The 19,662-nt window shown below is 46.4% G+C and overlaps 1 protein-coding gene across 1 annotated transcript in view; it reads left to right on the forward strand.

Moving 5' to 3' along the window:
• syne1b (spectrin repeat containing, nuclear envelope 1b) overlaps positions 1–19,662 on the forward strand; it is a gene marked incomplete at its 5' end in the record, with an annotated part of 448,744 nt that overhangs the window by 380,760 nt on the left and 48,322 nt on the right. The window contains 9 exon segments of the mRNA XM_084310306.1: positions 613–768; positions 2,703–2,858; positions 5,411–5,581; positions 6,411–6,544; positions 10,392–10,596; positions 13,320–13,502; positions 14,393–14,539; positions 14,960–15,114; positions 15,303–15,450. Of these exon segments, the coding sequence (XP_084166432.1) occupies positions 613–768; positions 2,703–2,858; positions 5,411–5,581; positions 6,411–6,544; positions 10,392–10,596; positions 13,320–13,502; positions 14,393–14,539; positions 14,960–15,114; positions 15,303–15,450 (1,455 nt within the window).

Below are 19,662 nucleotides of genomic sequence, written 5' to 3' on the forward strand. Positions count from 1 at the left end.
TGTGTGCCTGTGTCTCAGGTCCAGCACCTCGACACCCTCCTGGGCTCCTGGCTGCAGTATGAGAGTAACCCTAACCCTGTGTCTCAGGTCCAGCACCTCGACACCCTCCTGGGCTCCTGGCTGCAGTATGAGAGTAACCCTAACCCTAACCCTGTGTCTCAGGTCCAGCACCTGGAGGGCCTGCTGGGCTCCTGGCTGCAGTATGAGAGTAACCCTAACCCTAACCCTGTGTCTCAGGTCCAGCACCTGGAGGGCCTGCTGGGCTCCTGGCTGCAGTATGAGAGTAACCCTAACCCTAACCCTGTGTCTCAGGTCCAGCACCTGGAGGGCCTGCTGGGCTCCTGGCTGCAGTATGAGAGTAACCCTAACCCTAACCCTGTGTCTCAGGTCCAGCACCTGGAGGGCCTGCTGGGCTCCTGGCTGCAGTATGAGAGTAACCCTAACCCTAACCCTGTGTCTCAGGTCCAGCACCTGGAGGGCCTGCTGGGCTCCTGGCTGCAGTATGAGAGTAACCCTAACCCTAACCCTGTGTCTCAGGTCCAGCACCTGGAGGGCCTGCTGGGCTCCTGGCTGCAGTATGAGAGTAACCCTAACCCTAACCCTGTGTCTCAGGTCCAGCACCTGGAGGGCCTCCTGGGCTCCTGGCTGCAGTATGAGAGCAGCGTCGCGGCCCTGAGGACCTGGATGTCGGCGCAGGAGGAGAGCCTCAAGAGGACGCACCGGATCGAGGACCTGACCTCCGTCCAGAACGCCCTGAAAGACTGCCAGGTGAGGGAGGGGCTCCGTCTTACTCAGCCACCACCGACCAATCAAAACAGATTACGTCCATTCACCATGCGCCTCCTATATCAATTGCCCCGCCCTCTTTTCTTGATCCTCCAATCACAACCGTTGCTTCCCGAGGGTGAAGACCTTGGTACCTTGTGTTATTCAATTCTGAGTGTTATCGGATAATGTCCGATACCAGTATGATCCTTTTGTTTTACTGGACAGTATGCAGACTTCGATCATTAGTTTGAGATTATTGGGACAAAAATGACTTAAATATAATACATTTTCAGACATCTTACATTTTCTATATAAACAAAATGCAGAAAATCAAGTGGCTTTTATTTTAATCCTGACATGTTAGACACAACTATTGGTATCAGACTTTGATATTATGGAAATTCTCCTGATACAGATTATTTATTACTTATTTTAGCCTGGTGTCGGTTTGATATCCAATTGATTGATTGAACATTTTATTTAACAGATTGCAGAATGGATACAATACAGTACGGCTCAATACACACAATTGTTAAAGGGATGCAGACCAGAGAAAGACTTTCGTCTTGTTTACATCAGGGTCCCCCATTTTCAATTCATAACATTTATGACATACACAACATACAGATATAAGAATCTAATCGAATCATCTAAACTAATCTAATTATGACATTTAAGACATGCATGACATACAGATATATATCTCTGCCCACCAGACTGTGCTATTAAACCAGGAAGTGCAGCACTATGTTGAGCCTGTCAGCAGTAGCCTCCACTACTGTATAGTGCCCTGCGCTGCAACACAACAAGAGTGAACAAAGAGCTTATTCTCATCCTTGTAGCCTCTCTGCCAGCACTATAAGTCTATGGAGATGTTCACCTTCTTTGCAGGGATATAACTTTTTAAATTGTATTGCTAAATTGACATTACTATGGCCCATTCAACATCAATTAATTAATTAACTATCGTTCAGGATGTAGGAACGTTTTACTTTTTCATTCACACAAAAATACGGTCTAGACTCTAGAGTATAAATATGTTTTTATCGTTTTCTGCAGTATTTCATAGAACGTGAGATATAGGCATAAATGCATATATTAGATCATCAAATGCGATTGACGCCAGATTCAACTGTACATGGTCCTAGACGTTATGACTTATCATCTGATGTTGACCGGAGGGGGGGGGGGGGGGGGTCGTTTATAATTCCGTGGCCCACGTTAAAGCATTTATGTGGTATGGGTGATATATAGATCAGAGCAGTTTGTATCGAAAATGGTAAACAAAAACGCTGAAACTCACCCCGGTCTCCTCTTACCGTTGGGTGATGAGCGGGGAGCAAAAAGATCGCTATTATGGGATGTTGATCTATGCGATCCATTTCCAGGTTGTATAATACTATATACGTCCAAATAATGTTGTTTATTGAGTTATGGCAACGGTTAGCTATCCAGTGTGTCAAGATGGAGTCCCGCGAGCGATAGCGAGTGGCCGGACGGCATAGGGGAAACACCAAGCACTTCCGGCCACTTCCGGTTTTGGCAACTCGCCGATCGGCCACCAGGTGGCGGTATTGAAGCGTTGGAGAGTTGAGCGGAGATCTACAGCACCAGTCAATGATCCGTGGGTGAAATATGAATACCATGACAGAAATTTGAAATATTGATCTCAAAGACGCTGTAAAACGTCATTGGCAGATTACGCATGGCGAGGAATGACGTGGTAACACGTCATTGGCGAGAAAAGGGTTAAGATTGGAAGAGTAATGGTACTGAAAAAACTAACGCTGTTAGTAACGCCGTTACTTATAGTGCCGTTATTCCTATCACTGCCTACAATGCTATTATTGCCATTGTTTCTTTTGAGTATCTCTGGTTATTGTTTGTATGACAAACACCAGACTAGACCCTCAACCCTGTCCACCTCTCCCCAGGAGATGGAGGAGATGGTGAAGGAGAAGGAGAGGGACCTGGAGAGAGTGGAGGAGCAGGGCTGCGCCCTCGTTCAGAACAAGACGGACGAGGCCTGTGCCATCGTCATGGAGACGCTGCAAGGTGTCAATCACACCTGGGCCAACCTGGACCACATGGTAAGCTGCTTGGTCCGCTCCTTTTCACTGCATTGTGTCTGAGGTGATTCATCCCCAGCCTTGGCTGAACAACATAGTTCTATTCTGTTCTATCATTTTCTATTATTCTATTCTATCATTTTATATTCTGTTCTAGTCTATTCTATCCTTTTATATTCTGTTCTGTTCTAGTCTAGTCTATCATTTTATATTCTGTTCTAGTCTACTCTATTCTATCCTTTTATATTCTGTTCTGTTCTAGTCTAGTCTATCATTTTATATTCTGTTCTAGTCTACTCTATTCTATCATTTTATATTTATAGTCTATTATATTCTATAATTTTTGTTCTGCTGTATTGTATTCTACTCTAGTCTTGTCTTGTATTCTGTTCTGTTCTGTTCTATTCTATTCTACTCTACTCTAGTAGTGTCTATTCTATACTCCTCTATTCTATTATGTTCTGTTGTATTCTATTCTATTCTACTCTAGTGGCGTCTATTCTATACTCCTCTATTCTATTATGTTCTGTTTGTATTCTATTCTATTCTACTCTAGTAGTGTCTATTCTGTACTCCTCTATTCTATTATGTTCTGTTTGTATTCTATTCTATTCTACTCTAGTAGTGTCTATTCTATACTCCTCTATTCTATTATGTTCTGTTTGTATTCTATTCTATTCTACTCTAGTGGTGTCTATTCTGTACTCCTCTATTCTCCTCCATGGTGACCCCTCTTGAGGCCGGTGTGTTTCAGCTGTCTGTGTGTTTCAGGTGTCTGTGTGTTTCAGGTGTCTGTGTGTTTCAGGTGTCTGTGTGTTTCAGGTGTCTGTGTGTTTCAGGTGTCTGTGTGTTTCAGCTGTCTGTGTGTTTCAGGTGTCTGTGTGTTTCAGGTGTCTGTGTGTTTCAGGTGTCTGTGTGTTTCAGGTGTCTGTGTGTTTCAGGTGTCTGTGTGTTTCAGGTGTCTGTGTGTTTCAGGTGTCTGTGTGTTTCAGGTGTCTGTGTGTTTCAGGTGTCTGTGTGTTTCAGGTGTCTGTGTGTTTCAGGTGTCTGTGTGTTTCAGGTGTCTGTGTGTTTCAGGTGTCTGTGTGTTTCAGGTGTTTCAGGTGTCTGTGTGTTTCAGGTGTCTGTGTGTTTCAGGTGTCTGTGTGTTTGAGGTGTCTGTGTGTTTCAGGTGTCTGTGTGTTTGAGGTGTCTGTGTGTTTCAGGTGTCTGTGTGTTTCAGGTGTCTGTGTGTTTCAGGTGTCTGTGTGTTTCAGGTGTCTGTGTGTTTCAGGTGTCTGTGTGTTTCAGGTGTCTGTGTGTTTCAGCTGTCTGTGTGTTTCAGCTGTCTGTGTGTTTCAGGTGTCTGTGTGTTTCAGGTGTCTGTGTGTTTCAGGTGTCTGTGTGTTTCAGGTGTCTGTGTGTTTCAGGTGTCTGTGTGTTTCAGGTGTCTGTGTGTTTCAGGTGTCTGTGTGTTTCAGGTGTCTGTGTGTTTCAGGTGTCTGTGTGTTTCAGGTGTCTGTGTGTTTCAGGTGTCTGTGTGTTTCAGGTGTTTCAGGTGTCTGTGTGTTTCAGGTGTCTGTGTGTTTCAGGTGTCTGTGTGTTTCAGGTGTCTGTGTTTCAGGTGTCTGTGTGTTTCAGGTGTCTGTGTGTTTGAGGTGTCTGTGTGTTTCAGGTGTCTGTGTGTTTGAGGTGTCTGTGTGTTTCAGGTGTCTGTGTGTTTCAGGTGTCTGTGTGTTTCAGGTGTCTGTGTGTTTCAGGTGTCTGTGTGTTTCAGGTGTCTGTGTGTTTCAGGTGTCTGTGTGTTTCAGCTGTCTGTGTGTTTCAGCTGTCTGTGTGTTTCAGGTGTCTGTGTGTTTCAGGTGTCTGTGTGTTTCAGGTGTCTGTGTGTTTCAGGTGTCTGTGTGTTTCAGGTGTCTGTGTGTTTCAGGTGTCTGTGTGTTTCAGGTGTCTGTGTGTTTCAGGTGTCTGTGTGTTTCAGGTGTCTGTGTGTTTCAGGTGTCTGTGTGTTTCAGGTGTCTGTGTGTTTCAGGTGTCTGTGTGTTTCAGGTGTCTGTGTGTTTCAGCTGTCTCTGTGTTTCAGGTGTCTGTGTGTTTCAGGTGTCTGTGTGTTTCAGCTGTCTGTGTGTTTCAGGTGTCTCTGTGTTTCAGGTGTCTGTGTGTTTCAGGTGTCTGTGTGTTTCAGGTGTCTGTGTGTTTCAGGTGTCTGTGTGTTTCAGGTGTCTGTGTGTTTCAGGTGTCTGTGTGTTTCAGGTGTTTGAGGTGTCTGTGTGTTTGAGGTGTCTGTGTTTCAGGTGTCTGTGTGTTTCAGGTGTCTGTGTGTTTCAGGTGTCTGTGTGTTTCAGGTGTCTGTGTGTTTCAGGTGTCTGTGTGTTTCAGGTGTCTGTGTGTTTCAGGTGTCTGTGTGTTTCAGGTGTCTGTGTGTTTCAGGTGTCTGTGTGTTTCAGGTGTCTGTGTTTGAGCCCGGTGTCTGTGTGTTTCAGGTGTCTGTGTGTTTCAGGTGTCTGTGTTTGAGCCCGGTGTCTGTGTGTTTCAGGTGTCTGTGTGTTTCAGGTGTCTGTGTGTTTGAGCCCGGTGTCTGTGTTTCCACTCAGATAGGGCAGCTGAAGATCAGCCTGAGGTCGGTGCTGGACCAGTGGACTCTGTACAAGCGGGCCTCAGAGGAGATCAACGGCTACCTGATGGAGGGCCGCTACTCCGTGTCCCGCTTCCGCCTGCTCACCGGCTCGCTGGAGGCCGTGCAGCTGCAGGTCCACAGTCTGCAGGTAGGGGGAGCTGTTTAACAGATGAGATGAGATAAGGTAAGATAAGGTCAGGTAAGATAAGGTAAGATAAGATAAGATAAGGTAAGATAAGATAAGATAAGATAAGGTCAGGTAAAATAAGGTAAGGTAAGGTAAGATAAGATACTATAAGATAAGATAAGGTCAGGTAAGATAAGGTAAGGTAAGGTAAGGTAAGATAAGATACTATAAGGTAAGGTAAGGTAAGATAAGGTAAGGTAAGATAAGGTAAGATAAGATAAGGTAAGATAATATAAGATAAGGTAAGGTAAGGTAAGATAAGGTAAGATAGGATGTTTCTAACGGCTAAGATAAGATAAGATATTCCTTTATTGATCTCCTTGGGGGAAATTCGGGCCTCATAGCAGCATGGGGGGGGAGGGGGGGTACAGGCATGGGGGAGGGGGGGTACAGGTATGGGGAGGGGGAGGGGGGGGGCACAGGCATGGGGGAGGGGCAGGGGGGAGGGGGGGCACAGGCATGGGCAGGGTGATAGCAGCATGGGGGAGGGGGGGTACAGGTATGGGCAGGGTGATAGCAGCATGGGGCAGGGGGGAGGGGGGGTACAGGTATGGGGGAGGGGGGGGTACAGGTATGGGCAGGGTGATAGCAGCATGGGGCAGGGGGGAGGGGGGGTACAGGTATGGGCAGGGTGATAGCAGCAGGGGGGAGGGGGGGTACAGGTATGGGCAGGGTGATAGCAGCATGGGGCAGGGGGGAGGGGGGGTACAGGTATGGGGGAGGGGGGGGTACAGGTATGGGCAGGGAGACAGTAGAAAGACATAACGCGGTGTGTCTGTCGCTCGCGCAGAACCTGCAGGACGACCTGGAGAAGCAGGAGAGCAGCCTGAGGAAGTTTGGTGCCGTGACCCACCAGCTGCTGAAGGAGTGCCACCCCTCAGTGTCCGACTCGCTCAACCACGCCCTGAAGGACGTCAACGCAAGGTGGGCTTCTGATCAGGACCCACAGATTAAATATGAGCATGTGTTACTGGTGACAGATATGATACTCACCATTGTGTCCTATTCTATGATAGGGTGGGTTGGCCTTCTCTTGCAGAAAGGCTACAACAAACACTGGTATTTATTTATTTTTAAAGCCCTTATTGGTAAACAACCTGTTTATATCTCTTCACTGTTAGATTGGAATATTGGAACCTATTCAACTCGATCGAATGACTGGATGGTTCTTAGTCTGTTCTGATCTAGGGAAGTCAGCTTTTTCCTTTGATGCCTCTGACTCATGGAATGTCCTTCAACTCTCTGAAATTGGAGGTTCTCCCTTCCCTTGGTCTGTTTAAACGTATGATTTCAGACCATTGGGTGACTGTAACTGTTTTAGCTGATCTTTTACAATTATTTTAAAAGTTTTTTATTTTTACTCTGGTGTTTAATTTTGTTGTGAATTATTGCTTGTATTATGTACTGTTTACATTTTGTACAATTGTCGTTTCTGTAAATGAGGGAAACCTCAGAAGCTTACGATTTTAAATAAAGGTTGAAATGAAATATAGATATGGAATAGAACCCCAATCGATTTATTTTAAGATCAGACCCCAATCAAATCCCAAACTGATTGGCCCGGAGAGGTGTTGGATTTGTTACAGGAAACTGCAAGCTTCTAAATCTAGTGTTATCATAATTCTACATTAACTCAATCAGTGCCAGATGGCGCTGTGTACCATGTGGTAAGAAGGCCACCGCTTTAAAGTATAGGAATACATGGCAGTGTTTGCAGGGCTCAAACTATATTATATATCATAGCTATGGATATAATACTATTGATATCGAGTATCTATCGTTCAATTTGTGAAAAAGAAATAATTTTTTCATCCATACATTCCCTTTTTATACCGTGGTGAATATTTCCCTCAAAACCGTGCCGTTTCTCACCTGTATCAACAATCAATCTGAAATCAATGCTATATTATCGGTATTATGTTTCATCATGAGTGCATGAAAGGGTGGGGGGGGGGGGTCGTTTTTCTATGCTTTGATCGTCACCAACGGAATACGTTACACACACACATTACACACATACGTTCGGATCGTGGGAAAGGGATTCTTGGATCAACGCAAGATTGATACCATATAGCCCTTACCTTGACTAGGATGTACTCCAAAAAGAATATTCCAATTATTTGATCGCCATTCCAAGTATTGATGTCAATCGTGTTGCCAACATAATCCACCAAAGAACATGAACCGGGAGTGCTTGATTCTCCTCAATCCATGTGTTATAAACGCTTGTCCTGCCCGACATGGAAAACCCCGCCCGGACACTTTAGATCGACGCACGGCACAGCTCAAGACAGAGAGTTTCAAAGATGTGCAATACCGGCCGCAAGGTATTGGACGTTTGCGATCTCAGACTCATTCCCAATGATAACACAGGCTCCCTCGATGGATTATGAATGGGAATATCGAATAAAAGAAATAACGATAGAAAACCTGACTTTTCTTGGGTTTCGCGCTCAAGCGTCGGCGAGTTAACCCGACTTTATTCGTGAGTGGCGTCCAATGAGTTAATGTGCTGCCAATACTTGAGTCCTACATCGGTAACTGATGCAGCTAGAACTACCAGTTTGAGTCCTACATCGGTAACTGATGCAGCTAGAACTACCGGTTTGAGTTGCACAGTTAAAGGTGCTATAGATCAGCGGTTCTCAACAGCGGTGCCCTAGGGTGCCGCAGAGAGCTGCCAGGGGGGCCTTGAGATTTAAAAAAACAAAACTATTTTTTTTTTTTTTTGGATTACAGAAAATTATCACTAAAGTGCTATCTGTTGCAGCTGCACTGTTTTCCATGAAAATACCATATTTGGATAAGTTTGACCATTTCTCAAAATCTGAAAATCATTATTTAATAAAACACAGAAAAGGATCACCAAGTTACTCTGGATAAAAAAATACTTTACAGACAACATTGAGACAAAGCTTCCTGACACATCTCCATCAAAACTCTTGGAAGAACTCATTGAAATCTCATCTGATACCACCTGGAGAGCTAGTTTCAGAGTGTGGTGCTGAGTACCAAGTATCTCATGATGCAGCAGTTAAGGTGTTGATACCATTCAGCACCACATATCTGTCAACAGTACTAAGCCATTTAGACCTGAAACACCTGTTAATAATGCATTATATAGGCATATATACACACAAATGTGTTTCCCGGTTTCTTAAATAAACATTATTTTTAAAGCAAGCACTTTTGTCATCATTGTAGCAAAAAAGACAGTACCAGAAAAGTCTTTATCGTATATAGGGGTGCCCTGGAATATTTTATTGAACACAGGGGTGCCTTGGCAGCAGAAAGGTTGAGAACCCCTATATATAACATTCGGCCACTAGATGTCAAACTAGAGCACCAGCATGAAAACCAAAAGCGAATGACTCATTCTTAAATGTATATCAGCATTGTTCCACAAGTTAACCCCAACAATAGAAATACACCTCCTTTTAATCCCTTTCTTAGCTTTTTGAACAGTAACAAATGTCTCTCAAATGATATTTTCTTTCATGTATTGAAAAAAACTAGTTGTGGGACTCGATTAAACATTTTAATCTAATTCATTTGAGATTTTATAGTTAATTAATCTAAATTAATCACATTTTAATCGCATATCAATATTTGATGCGAAAAGCAAAATGTTTCAATTCAAATGATTTTTGGTATAAGACTGAATCAATGAATATACATTATACTGTACATACGTTAAGCGGAAAAAATCCTGTATTAGCTACTACACAGACCAACAGATCAGTGCAATTTTTAACACATTTTTAGGAATAATATATATATAGCGCAAATGACCTTTTGTAAACTCAAGCTCTTTCGAGGTAAAAGTAAAACGCAGTACTTTCAAGTACATTCCAGAATCATTGGGACCATTGGGGGAAAAAAAACTCTTGATTGATCTCAATTTCTTATTTAATTTGAACAAACCAGACTAAGAAAAAAAGTAATTTGCGATTTATTATATTTTATACAACATAGCATGAGTCTGGTCTCCTTTGAAAGGTAACATTCTTACACAATAAAGACAAATCCTCATGCGATTAAATGCATAATTTTTTTTAACTTTTAATTCTTTCTGTAGTTAATTAATCAAAATGTATGCGATAAAGTCCCAGCCCAAAAAAAAAACTGTTACCATCCTGTCTCCTCCTGTGCTGCTCAGATGGACCGGCCTGCTGGAGGAGATCACCCTAACCCTAACCCTAACCCTAACCCTCCTGTGCTGCTCAGATGGACCAGCCTGCTGGAGGAGATCACCCTAACCCTAACCCTAACCCTAACCCTCCTGTGCTGCTCAGATGGACCGGCCTGCTGGAGGAGATCACCCTAACCCTAACCCTAACCCTAACCCTCCTGTGCTGCTCAGATGGACCGGCCTGCTGGAGGAGATCACCCTAACCCTAACCCTAACCCTAACCCTCCTGTGCTGCTCAGATGGACCGGCCTGCTGGAGGAGATCACCCTAACCCTAACCCTAACCCTAACCCTCCTGTGCTGCTCAGATGGACCAGCCTGCTGGAGGAGATCACCCTAACCCTAACCCTAACCCTAACCCTCCTGTGCTGCTCAGATGGACCGGCCTGCTGGAGGAGATCACCCTAACCCTAACCCTAACCCTAACCCTCCTGTGCTGCTCAGATGGACCGGCCTGCTGGAGGAGATCACCCTAACCCTAACCCTAACCCTAACCCTCCTGTGCTGCTCAGATGGACCAGCCTGCTGGAGGAGATCACCCTAACCCTAACCCTAACCCTAACCCTCCTGTGCTGCTCAGATGGACCAGCCTGCTGGAGGAGATCACGGAGCGCCGGAGCAGCAGCCAGGCCCTGCAGCAGCTGTGGCAGCGCTACAAGCAGCTTCTCGCCCAGAGCCTCAGCAGCACCCAGCGGCAGGAGGAGAGGGCCGACCAGCTGCTGAGGAGCGCCTGCAGCAAGGACCTCGCCGACGAGGAGGTGTCCGTCTGGATACAAGAGTGCACGGTACAAGATGTTCATCTCAAACCTTTATTTAGACCTTTCACTGCCACACTACAGAAGGTTAACCTTCTGTAGTGTGGTAGTGAACGGGTTAACCGTCTGTAGTGTGGTAGTGAACGGGTTAACCGTCTGTAGTGTGGTAGTGAACGGGTTAACTGTCTGTAGTGTGGTAGTGAACGGGTTAACCGTCTGTAGTGTGGTAGGGAACGGGTTAACCGTCTGTAGTGTGATAGTAACTGTCCCACTATGTGTCCACTACACACTAATTTTAAACAAACCCTCACCTTACCACTCACTTTACTCATGTGGTATCCATTGACTTGAAATTATGAACTTTAATGAGCAATGTGTAAACTTTGGGTGACCAAATGCCCAAAAGGTGGGGTTAGATCCTGGGGGCAGTTTCAACTGACCCCCCTACACTAAACATTGTAAATAGCTCACCAGAGAGAGCTGTGTAATCAAAATGGAGCAAACAACATTACAACAGGAAACTGTGAGCTAAAATGGGACTGCAGATCGCTTACTAGACATTGTAAAACCCCCACTAGGACAACTGTTCTGTTGTGTAAATAGCACCACATTCCGGGGTGTGAGCGTTGAATCAGTAAACAGGAGGCCAAATGGAACTGATGTGCCTCTTTGGAAACAGGACATTAATGTGTAGAACTGTACTATCAAAAGAGACAACTGAGAAAAGATAATCTGTGTTAAACAGGTATTCTCTAGTCATAAAGCTCAGCACTTTACAGGGTTTAAAGTATACTGTGAAAATTGGACAACGGCTATTCTTAAAACATAATTGAATATAGGTACACATAGAATATAAATATCTATAAATGTTAGATTCTGGGGTATCAACTGTGTCAACTGTTTATCATGTAGTCCATACAATTACATAAATAGAGACAGGCATTCTAAGTAACTACAAGCAGACTGTTGGTTCATCACTGAAACTGCCAATGTCTGTTATGATAGTTTAATTCAAATATAGACTGCTCAATATTGATGTCTGGTATTGAACCATAGATAAAGAATACACTGTGTTAATGCTGGATATCTATAATTCATTACACGAACCATGCACATTAGAAATGCTTTAGTATTCAAATGGGACACAAGAAATGCCAAATGTCTGATTCATCCTCTCATGGGGGGAGAAGCCAGCGTATGCCACCTCAGCAAGAAGCCACAGACGACAAGGTCCCCTGGGCTGAAGGACAACACGCCCATATATGGATATGAAGGTCTTTGGGGGAGGCGGAGAGGAAAATACCCAGGGACTTGTTTTAGTATCAAGACACCTCATTGGTAGAAGACAATTTTGGATATAACTCTGATTGGCTGAAAATAGTCAAACCCGTGATGTCATATTGAGTATAAAGACCAGTTCTATAGGGTTAGATGGCAGGCCAGACAACCCAGGTCTGGTCTCCCACCGCTGCCATCTGAGAGTGTATTTGCAATGCGTGAGTAAACCATGATTCTGATTAACCACTGTTTTGGGTGGTCTAGTTTAATGTGAGGTCATTGCACTGGACCAGGGTTGACCATGTATTGCTCACTATATTCCTTTCATTTACAAAACATGACTAATTTGGTCAGAAAGGATAGCCCCTTGAGATGCAGCATCTCATTTTAGAGGGGGTCCTATGCACAAACGTAAAACATTACATACAGTACAAGTACACAATACACAATACACACATGTACAGATACAGTTACTGTAGCTTGCTCACCCTCTCCCACCCACACCCCCATTCACCAACTCATTTTAAACAAAGAAGTCAAGTATACAATACAATGACCTATCTCAAAGTCAGAAATAGACGTATGTACAAGCAGTGTTAAAAGCATGAACAGGTAGTTTCAAGATGTGAATACAGTGAAGTCTTGAAGCGGCCAAGAGAGTGCTATTCTGCTTCGAATGTTTAAAGTCTGTTAGAAGTCACCAGCGAATTGATAACCATGTATTAGTTATTTGTTTGATAAAATGATTTAATCCCTGTATGTCTAACCTGCTTTTCCACCTTGGGCCTCTGGCAATAAATATGAGTTGAATTCTAGCTCGGTTGTCTTGACTACAAGCTTTATTCTCCTTCTGGCTAGTGGAGTCAAAAGGGGGAAAACCATTTCACCATTCTTCTTCTATCCAATTCAGCAAGCTATGTACACTGTAACTAACCTAGGATGTTTACATAATATACGATACTCATATATTCACCTCATTTGCGCATACCTTTACTTACTTTTTACTTACTTCTTAATAACTTTTTTACTTACCTTTTCTTTTACTGTATGTAGCACACTCTCAGGGGCTCATACAGAAACAAGCATTTCATCATAAAGTATTCTGTATTATACATCCCTATTGGCAAACTTTATATTTAAATGTTTTTTAATTTTTATTTATTTTTATATAATAAAACAAATATTTTCTGTTCATTATAAAACTGTGAAACACAAATTAGAGGGACGCCACAGTCTACTGTCTAGGTAACCCTAACCCTAACTGTGGTTCCCTGGTTCCTTGGTCTCAGGAGCTGCTGCGGTCCCAGTCTCCAGTGCAGGCCTCCCTGCAGGTGCTCCCTAACCCTAACCCTAACTGTGGTTCCCTGGTTCCTTGGTCTCAGGAGCTGCTGCGCTCCCAGTCTCCAGTGCAGGCCTCCCTGCAGGTGCTCCCTAACCCTAACCCTAACTGTGGTTCCCTGGTTCCTTGGTCTCAGGAGCTGCTGCGGTCCCAGTCTCCAGTGCAGGCCTCCCTGCAGGTGCTCCAGGAGCTGGGAGACCAGCTGAAACAGCAGGTGGACACCTCTGCAGCGTCCGCTGTCCAGTCTGACCACCTGTCTCTCACCCAGCGCCTGGCCACCGTGGAACAAGCCCTCACCAGACAGCTCACCACCCTGCAGGTGAAGAGACAGATGTGTTGGGACAAGATGATTGTAGTAGTAGTAGTTGTAGTAGCAGCAGTGATAGCAGTAGTAGTAGTAGTAATAGTGGTAGTGGTAGTAATAACAGTAGTAGTAGTAGTAGTAGTTGTAGTAGCAGTAGTAATAACAGTAGCAGTAGTAGTAGTAGTAGTAGTAGTAGCAGCAGCAGCAGCAGTGGTAGTAGTAGTAGTAGTAGTAGCAGCAGCAGCAGCAGCAGCAGCAGTAGCAGCAGCAGCAGCAGCAGCAGCAGCAGCAGCAGCAGCAGCAGCAGCAGCAGCAGCAGTAGTAGCAGCAGTAGTAGTAGTAGTAGTAGTAGTAGTAGTAGTAGTAGTAGTATTAATAACCGTCTGCACGAAGAACAGGAAGGACGGGAGGGAATCCTGAATAGACCCTGATAATGTCCTGAATCCTGAATAGACCTGATAATGTCCTGAATCCTGAATAGACCTGATAATGCCCTGAATAGACCTGATAATGTCCTGAATCCTGAATAGACCTGATAATGTCCTGAATCCTGAATAGACCCTGATAATGTCCTGAATCCTGAATAGACCCTGATAATGTCCTGAATCCTGAATAGACCCTGATAATGTCCTGAATCCTGAATAGACCCTGATAATGTCCTGAATAGACCTGATAATGTCCTGAATCCTGAATAGACCCTGATAATGTCCTGAATCCTGAATAGACCTGATAATGTCCTGAATCCTGAATAGACCTGATAATGTCCTGAATCCTGAATATACCTGATAATGTCCTGAATCCTGAATAGACCTGATAATGTCCTGAATCCTGAATAGACCCTGATAATGTCCTGAATCCTGAATAGACCTGATAATGTCCCATCCTTGCTTCCATCTCTTCTCTAGACTGGAGTCCAGGACTACGAGACCTTCAGTGAACAGCTGGATTCTTTGGGTCGCTGGATAGTCGAGGCAGAGGAGGGTCTTAGAAGTCAGGATCCCAATGGTTCCTCTGATCTGTCACTCATCCAAGACCGCATGGAGCAGCTCAAGGTCTGTCTGTCTGTCTGTCTGTCTGTCTGTCTGTCTGTCTGTCTGTCTGTCTGTCTGTCTGTCTGTCTGTCTGTCTGTCTGTCTGTCTCCCACCCACCCCCGCCGAATGTACAGTTTCCTCCCCCTCGTATGTATATATTTTTTGTTAGGATCTCTGTTTAACAGTACTGTATATTTGCATATCTTGTATGTCACAAATGTCATGATATATATCTGTATATCTGTATGTTGTGTTGTATGTCATAAATGTCATTATGAATTGAAAATGGGGGACCCTGATGAAAACAAGATGAAAGTCTTTCTCTGGTCTGCATCCCCTTAACAATTGTGTGTATTGAGCCGTACTGTATTGTACCCATTCTGCAATCTGTTAATAAAGTTTTCAATCACTCACTGTCTCAACACCACCTCTCCTGCCAGAGGCTGATGCTGAGGTTCAGCGGCGCGGCCCCCGAGCTGGAGCGTCTCAACGAGCGCGGCTACCGGCTGCCGCTCAACGACCAAGAGATCAAACGCCTGCAGAACCTCAACCGGGGCTGGTCGTCCACCTCGTCTCAGACCACGGAGAGGTTCAGGTACCGGGCGCTCTCTAACTCACTAACTCACTTGCTCACTCACTCACTCACTCACTCACTCACTCACTCACTCACTCACTCACTCACTCACTCACTCACTCACTCACTCACCCACTCACTCACTCACGGTTAGCCACTCTACACAACAACAACAACGATCCTATATAAACACTTGTGTTTCCTTGCAGCAAACTCCAGTCGTTCCTGCTGCAGCAGCAGACCTTCCTGGAGAAGTGTGAGACCTGGATGGAGTTCCTGGTTCAGACGGAGGAGAACCTGGCGGTGGAGATATCTGGCAACTACCAGAGTCTGATGGAGCAGCAGAAAGCCCACGAGGTGAGAGTCTTAACTACCAGAGTCTGACGGAGCAGCAGAAAGCCCACGAGGTCAGAGTCTGCCTTGAACCAGAAGGACTGAAGGGGGCGTTCCAGGTGGCTTGTTGAGACGGGGGCGTTCCAGGTGGCTTGTTGAGACGGGGGGTGTTCCAGGTGTTGAATCAGGGGTGTTCCAGGTGTTGAATCAGGGGGTGTTTGTAAGGGATTTAGTTTCCCTCGTAAGTCCTTGAATTGATATAGTTATGGACCAGCTGAACCAGATATATTCAGAGCGACAAAGTTCTATTTGCACAGAGTCTTTATTGCACAGAGAACACAGAGAAGACAGAACTCCGACCAGCCCTTCCACGGGGCTCAGTCTCTCCCACCAGCATCAGAATGAAGACACATGACATATTTATACCCTCATGGATGAAGCAGAGAAGGGGAGGGGTGCGTGCGTGCGTGTGTGTGCATGTGTAAGTATGTGTGTGCGCTTATGTGTGCCTGTGTCAGAAGAAGGGTGGCTAGGGGTAATGGGTTAGAGGAGGGAGGGGTGTTTAGCTGAGATCATGTCAGCAGGTGGCCCAGGGCAGGGTGGCAGAAAGGCCAGGGAGGGGAGAGGAGAGGGATGTTTAGGAGACACACAGAGAGAGAGGGGATGGAGAGACACATGAGACACATGTGAGCTATAGCATGTGAGCTGTCGTCATGCTGATCAGGACAAGAGCTAATTGAGAAAGTGGCTCCATTGACCGGCCTGTGACCAGGCACTGTGTGTGTGTTTGTGTGTGTGTGTGGGGGGCAGATGTACAGAGAGCCACAGCGACGAGCATGTGAGGCACTGGACCCTACAGCCTGAGGGCCCGGAGGAGACAATCATGCTATCATCAGAGGAGAGCTTCAAATATTAATGAAATATCCTATAATTCCCCCTTTTGACATTAATTTAATTTATGTCAACACAACAGTTCATTAATGGACCATACCTGCCTATTATCAACCATTAAACACATCATAAGAAGACTAAACAACATTCAGAGAGGAGAGAGAGATAGAGGGATGGGGGGGGAGCGTGAGAGAGAGAAGAAGAAAAAGAGACACAGATTGGCGATTTTTCAGACAATACACTTAACCCCCTGGACCCCCCTTACTCAGGCACACGCAATGTCTATCAGGGCGCTACCTTCCCTCTGTTACAGTACACCGCCCATCCTGGGTCGGCCCGTCTTCTAGAGGGCAAGGGCCCCTTCCTGAGCTGGTCCCCGTTCCAGGGTGCGGTCCCCTAGACAAAAGTGTCTCCTCTGGTCTGCCGCTCCTCAGTGTCTCTGGACTGTCCCCTCCACCTCTCCTCAGCTGGCCCATTGTCTCTCCAGCTCCGCCTCCTGCGGTTCCTCCCGTTCTCGTCGTCGATGATTTGCGGTGCCTGGCGTGCCTGGGCGGAGGGGATATGGGGCGGCGGTCTGGCCCTGCCTCCTCCTCCAGTCTGCCTCTCTTCATCTCCGGCCTGTCCTCCGTCTCCTCCTGCCTGTCTCCTGGTCGAGGGTGGTCTGGTGGTCTCGTCACGGACGTCTGAGGGGCTGCTGCTGGCATCTCTCCCCTGATTCAGAAGCGCTGCAGACAGCTGGTGTGAATGTCTGGATCTTCTGCACCTTTTCTTCTCCGTGTCTCCATTCCTCCTTTCCTCCTTCTGTGTCAGGAGTTCTCGTTCCGTCTTGGTTGCAGCTGGCCCACATCAATTCTCACTGGAACCTCCATCTTGTTAGGGATTTTCTTTCCCTCGTAAGTCCTTGAATTGATATAGTTATGGACCAGCTGAACCAGATATATTCAGAGCGACAAAGTTCTATTTGCACAGTCTTTATTGCACAGAGAACACAGAGAAGACAGAACTCCGACCAGCCCTTCCACGGGGCTCAGTCTCTCCCACCAGCATCAGAATGAAGACACATGACATATTTATACCCTCATGGATGAAGCAGAGAAGGGGAGGGGTGCGTGCGTGTGTGTGCGTGTGTGTGTGTAAGTATGTATGTGCGCTTATGTGTGCCTGTGTCAGAAGAAGGGTGGCTAGGGGTAATGGGTTAGAGGAGGGAGGGGTGTTTAGCTGAGATCATGTCAGCAGGTGGCCCAGGGCAGGGTGGCAGAAAGGCCAGGGAGGGGAGAGGAGAGGGATGTTTAGGAGACACACAGAGAGAGAGGGGATGGAGAGACACATGTGAGCTATAGCATGTGAGCTGTCGTCATGCTGATCAGGACAAGAGCTAATTGAGAAAGTGGCTCCATTGACCGGCCTGTGACCAGGCACTGTGTGTGTGTTTGTGTGTGTGTGTGGGGGGCAGATGTACAGAGAGCCACAGCGACGAGCATGTGAGGCACTGGACCCTACAGCCTGAGGGCCCGGAGGAGACAATCATGCTATCATCAGAGGAGAGCTTCAAATATTAATGAAATATCCTATATGTTCCTGGTGGCTTGTTGAATCAGGGGGTGTTCCAGGTGGCTTGTTGAGACGGGGGTGTTCCAGGTGTTGAATCAGGGGGTGTTCCTGGTGTTGAATCAGGGGGTGTTCCAGGTGTTGAATCAGGGGGTGTTCCAGGTGTTGAATCAGGGGGTGTTCCAGGTGTTGAATCAGGGGGTGTTCCTGGTGTTGAATCAGAGGGTGTTCCTGGTGTTGAATCAGGGGGTGTTTGTAAGGGATTTAGTTTCCCTCGTAAGTCCTTGAATTGATATAGTTATGGACCAGCTGAACCAGATATATTCAGAGCGACAAAGTTCTATTTGCACAGAGTCTTTATTGCACAGAGAACACAGAGAAGACAGAACTCCGACCAGCCCTTCCACGGGGCTCAGTCTCTCCCACCAGCATCAGAATGAAGACACATGACATATTTATACCCTCATGGATGAAGCAGAGAAGGGGAGGGGTGCGTGTGTGTGCATGTGTAAGTATGTGTGTGCGCTTATGTGTGCCTGTGTCAGAAGAAGGGTGGCTAGGGGTAATGGGTTAGAGGAGGGAGGGGTGTTTAGCTGAGATCATGTCAGCAGGTGGCCCAGGGCAGGGTGGCAGAAAGGCCAGGGAGGGGAGAGGAGAGGGATGTTTAGGAGACACACAGAGAGAGGGGATGGAGAGACACATGAGACACATGTGAGCTATAGCATGTGAGCTGTCGTCATGCTGATCAGGACAAGAGCTAATTGAGAAAGTGGCTCCATTGACCGGCCTGTGACCAGGCACTGTGTGTGTGTTTGTGTGTGTGTGTGGGGGGCAGATGTACAGAGAGCCACAGCGACGAGAATGTGAGGCACTGGAGCCTACAGCCTGAGGGCCCGGAGGAGACAATCATGCTATCATCAGAGGAGAGCTTCAAATATTAATGAAATATCCTATAATTCCCCCTTTTGACATTAATTTAATTTATGTCAACACAACAGTTCATTAATGGACCATACCTGCCTATTATCAACCATTAAACACATCATAAGAAAACGAAACAACGTTCAGAGAGGAGAGAGAGATAGAGGGATGGGGGGGAGCGGGAGAGAGAGAGAAGAAGAAAAAGAGACACAGATTGGCGATTTTTCAGACAATACACTTAACCCCCTGGACCCCCCTTACTCAGGCACACGCAACGTCTATCAGGGCGCTACCTTCCCTCTGTTACAGTACACCGCCCATCCTGGGTCGGCCCCGTCTTCTAGAGGGCAAGGGCCCCTTCCTGAGCTGGTCCCCGTTCCAGGGTGCGGTCCCCTAGACAAAAGTGTCTCCTCTGGTCTGCCGCTCCTCAGTGTCTCTGGACTGTCCCCTCCACCTCTCCTCAGCTGGCCCACCGTCTCTCCAGCTCCGCCTCCTGCGGTTCCTCCCGTTCTCGTCGTCGATGATTTGCGGTGCCTGGCGTGCCTGGGCGGAGGGGATATGGGGCGGCGGTCTGGCCCTGCCTCCTCCTCCAGTCTGCCTCTCTTCATCTCCGGCCTGTCCTCCGTCTCCTCCTGCCTGTCTCCTGGTCAAGGGTGGTCTGGTGATCTCGTCACGGACGTCTGAGGGGCTGCTGCTGGCATCTCTCCCCTGATTCAGAAGCGCTGCAGACAGCTGGTGTGAATGTCTGGATCTTCTGCACCTTTTCTTCTCCGTGTCTCCATTCCTCCTTTCCTCCTTCTGTGTCAGGAGTTCTCGTTCCGTCTTGGTTGCAGCTGGCCCACATCAATTCTCACTGGAACCTCCATCTTGTTAGGG

This window comes from Notolepis coatsorum (genome assembly GCF_963971535.1).
Source record: "Notolepis coatsorum genome assembly, chromosome: 3".
NCBI lineage: Eukaryota > Metazoa > Chordata > Actinopteri > Aulopiformes > Paralepididae > Notolepis > Notolepis coatsorum.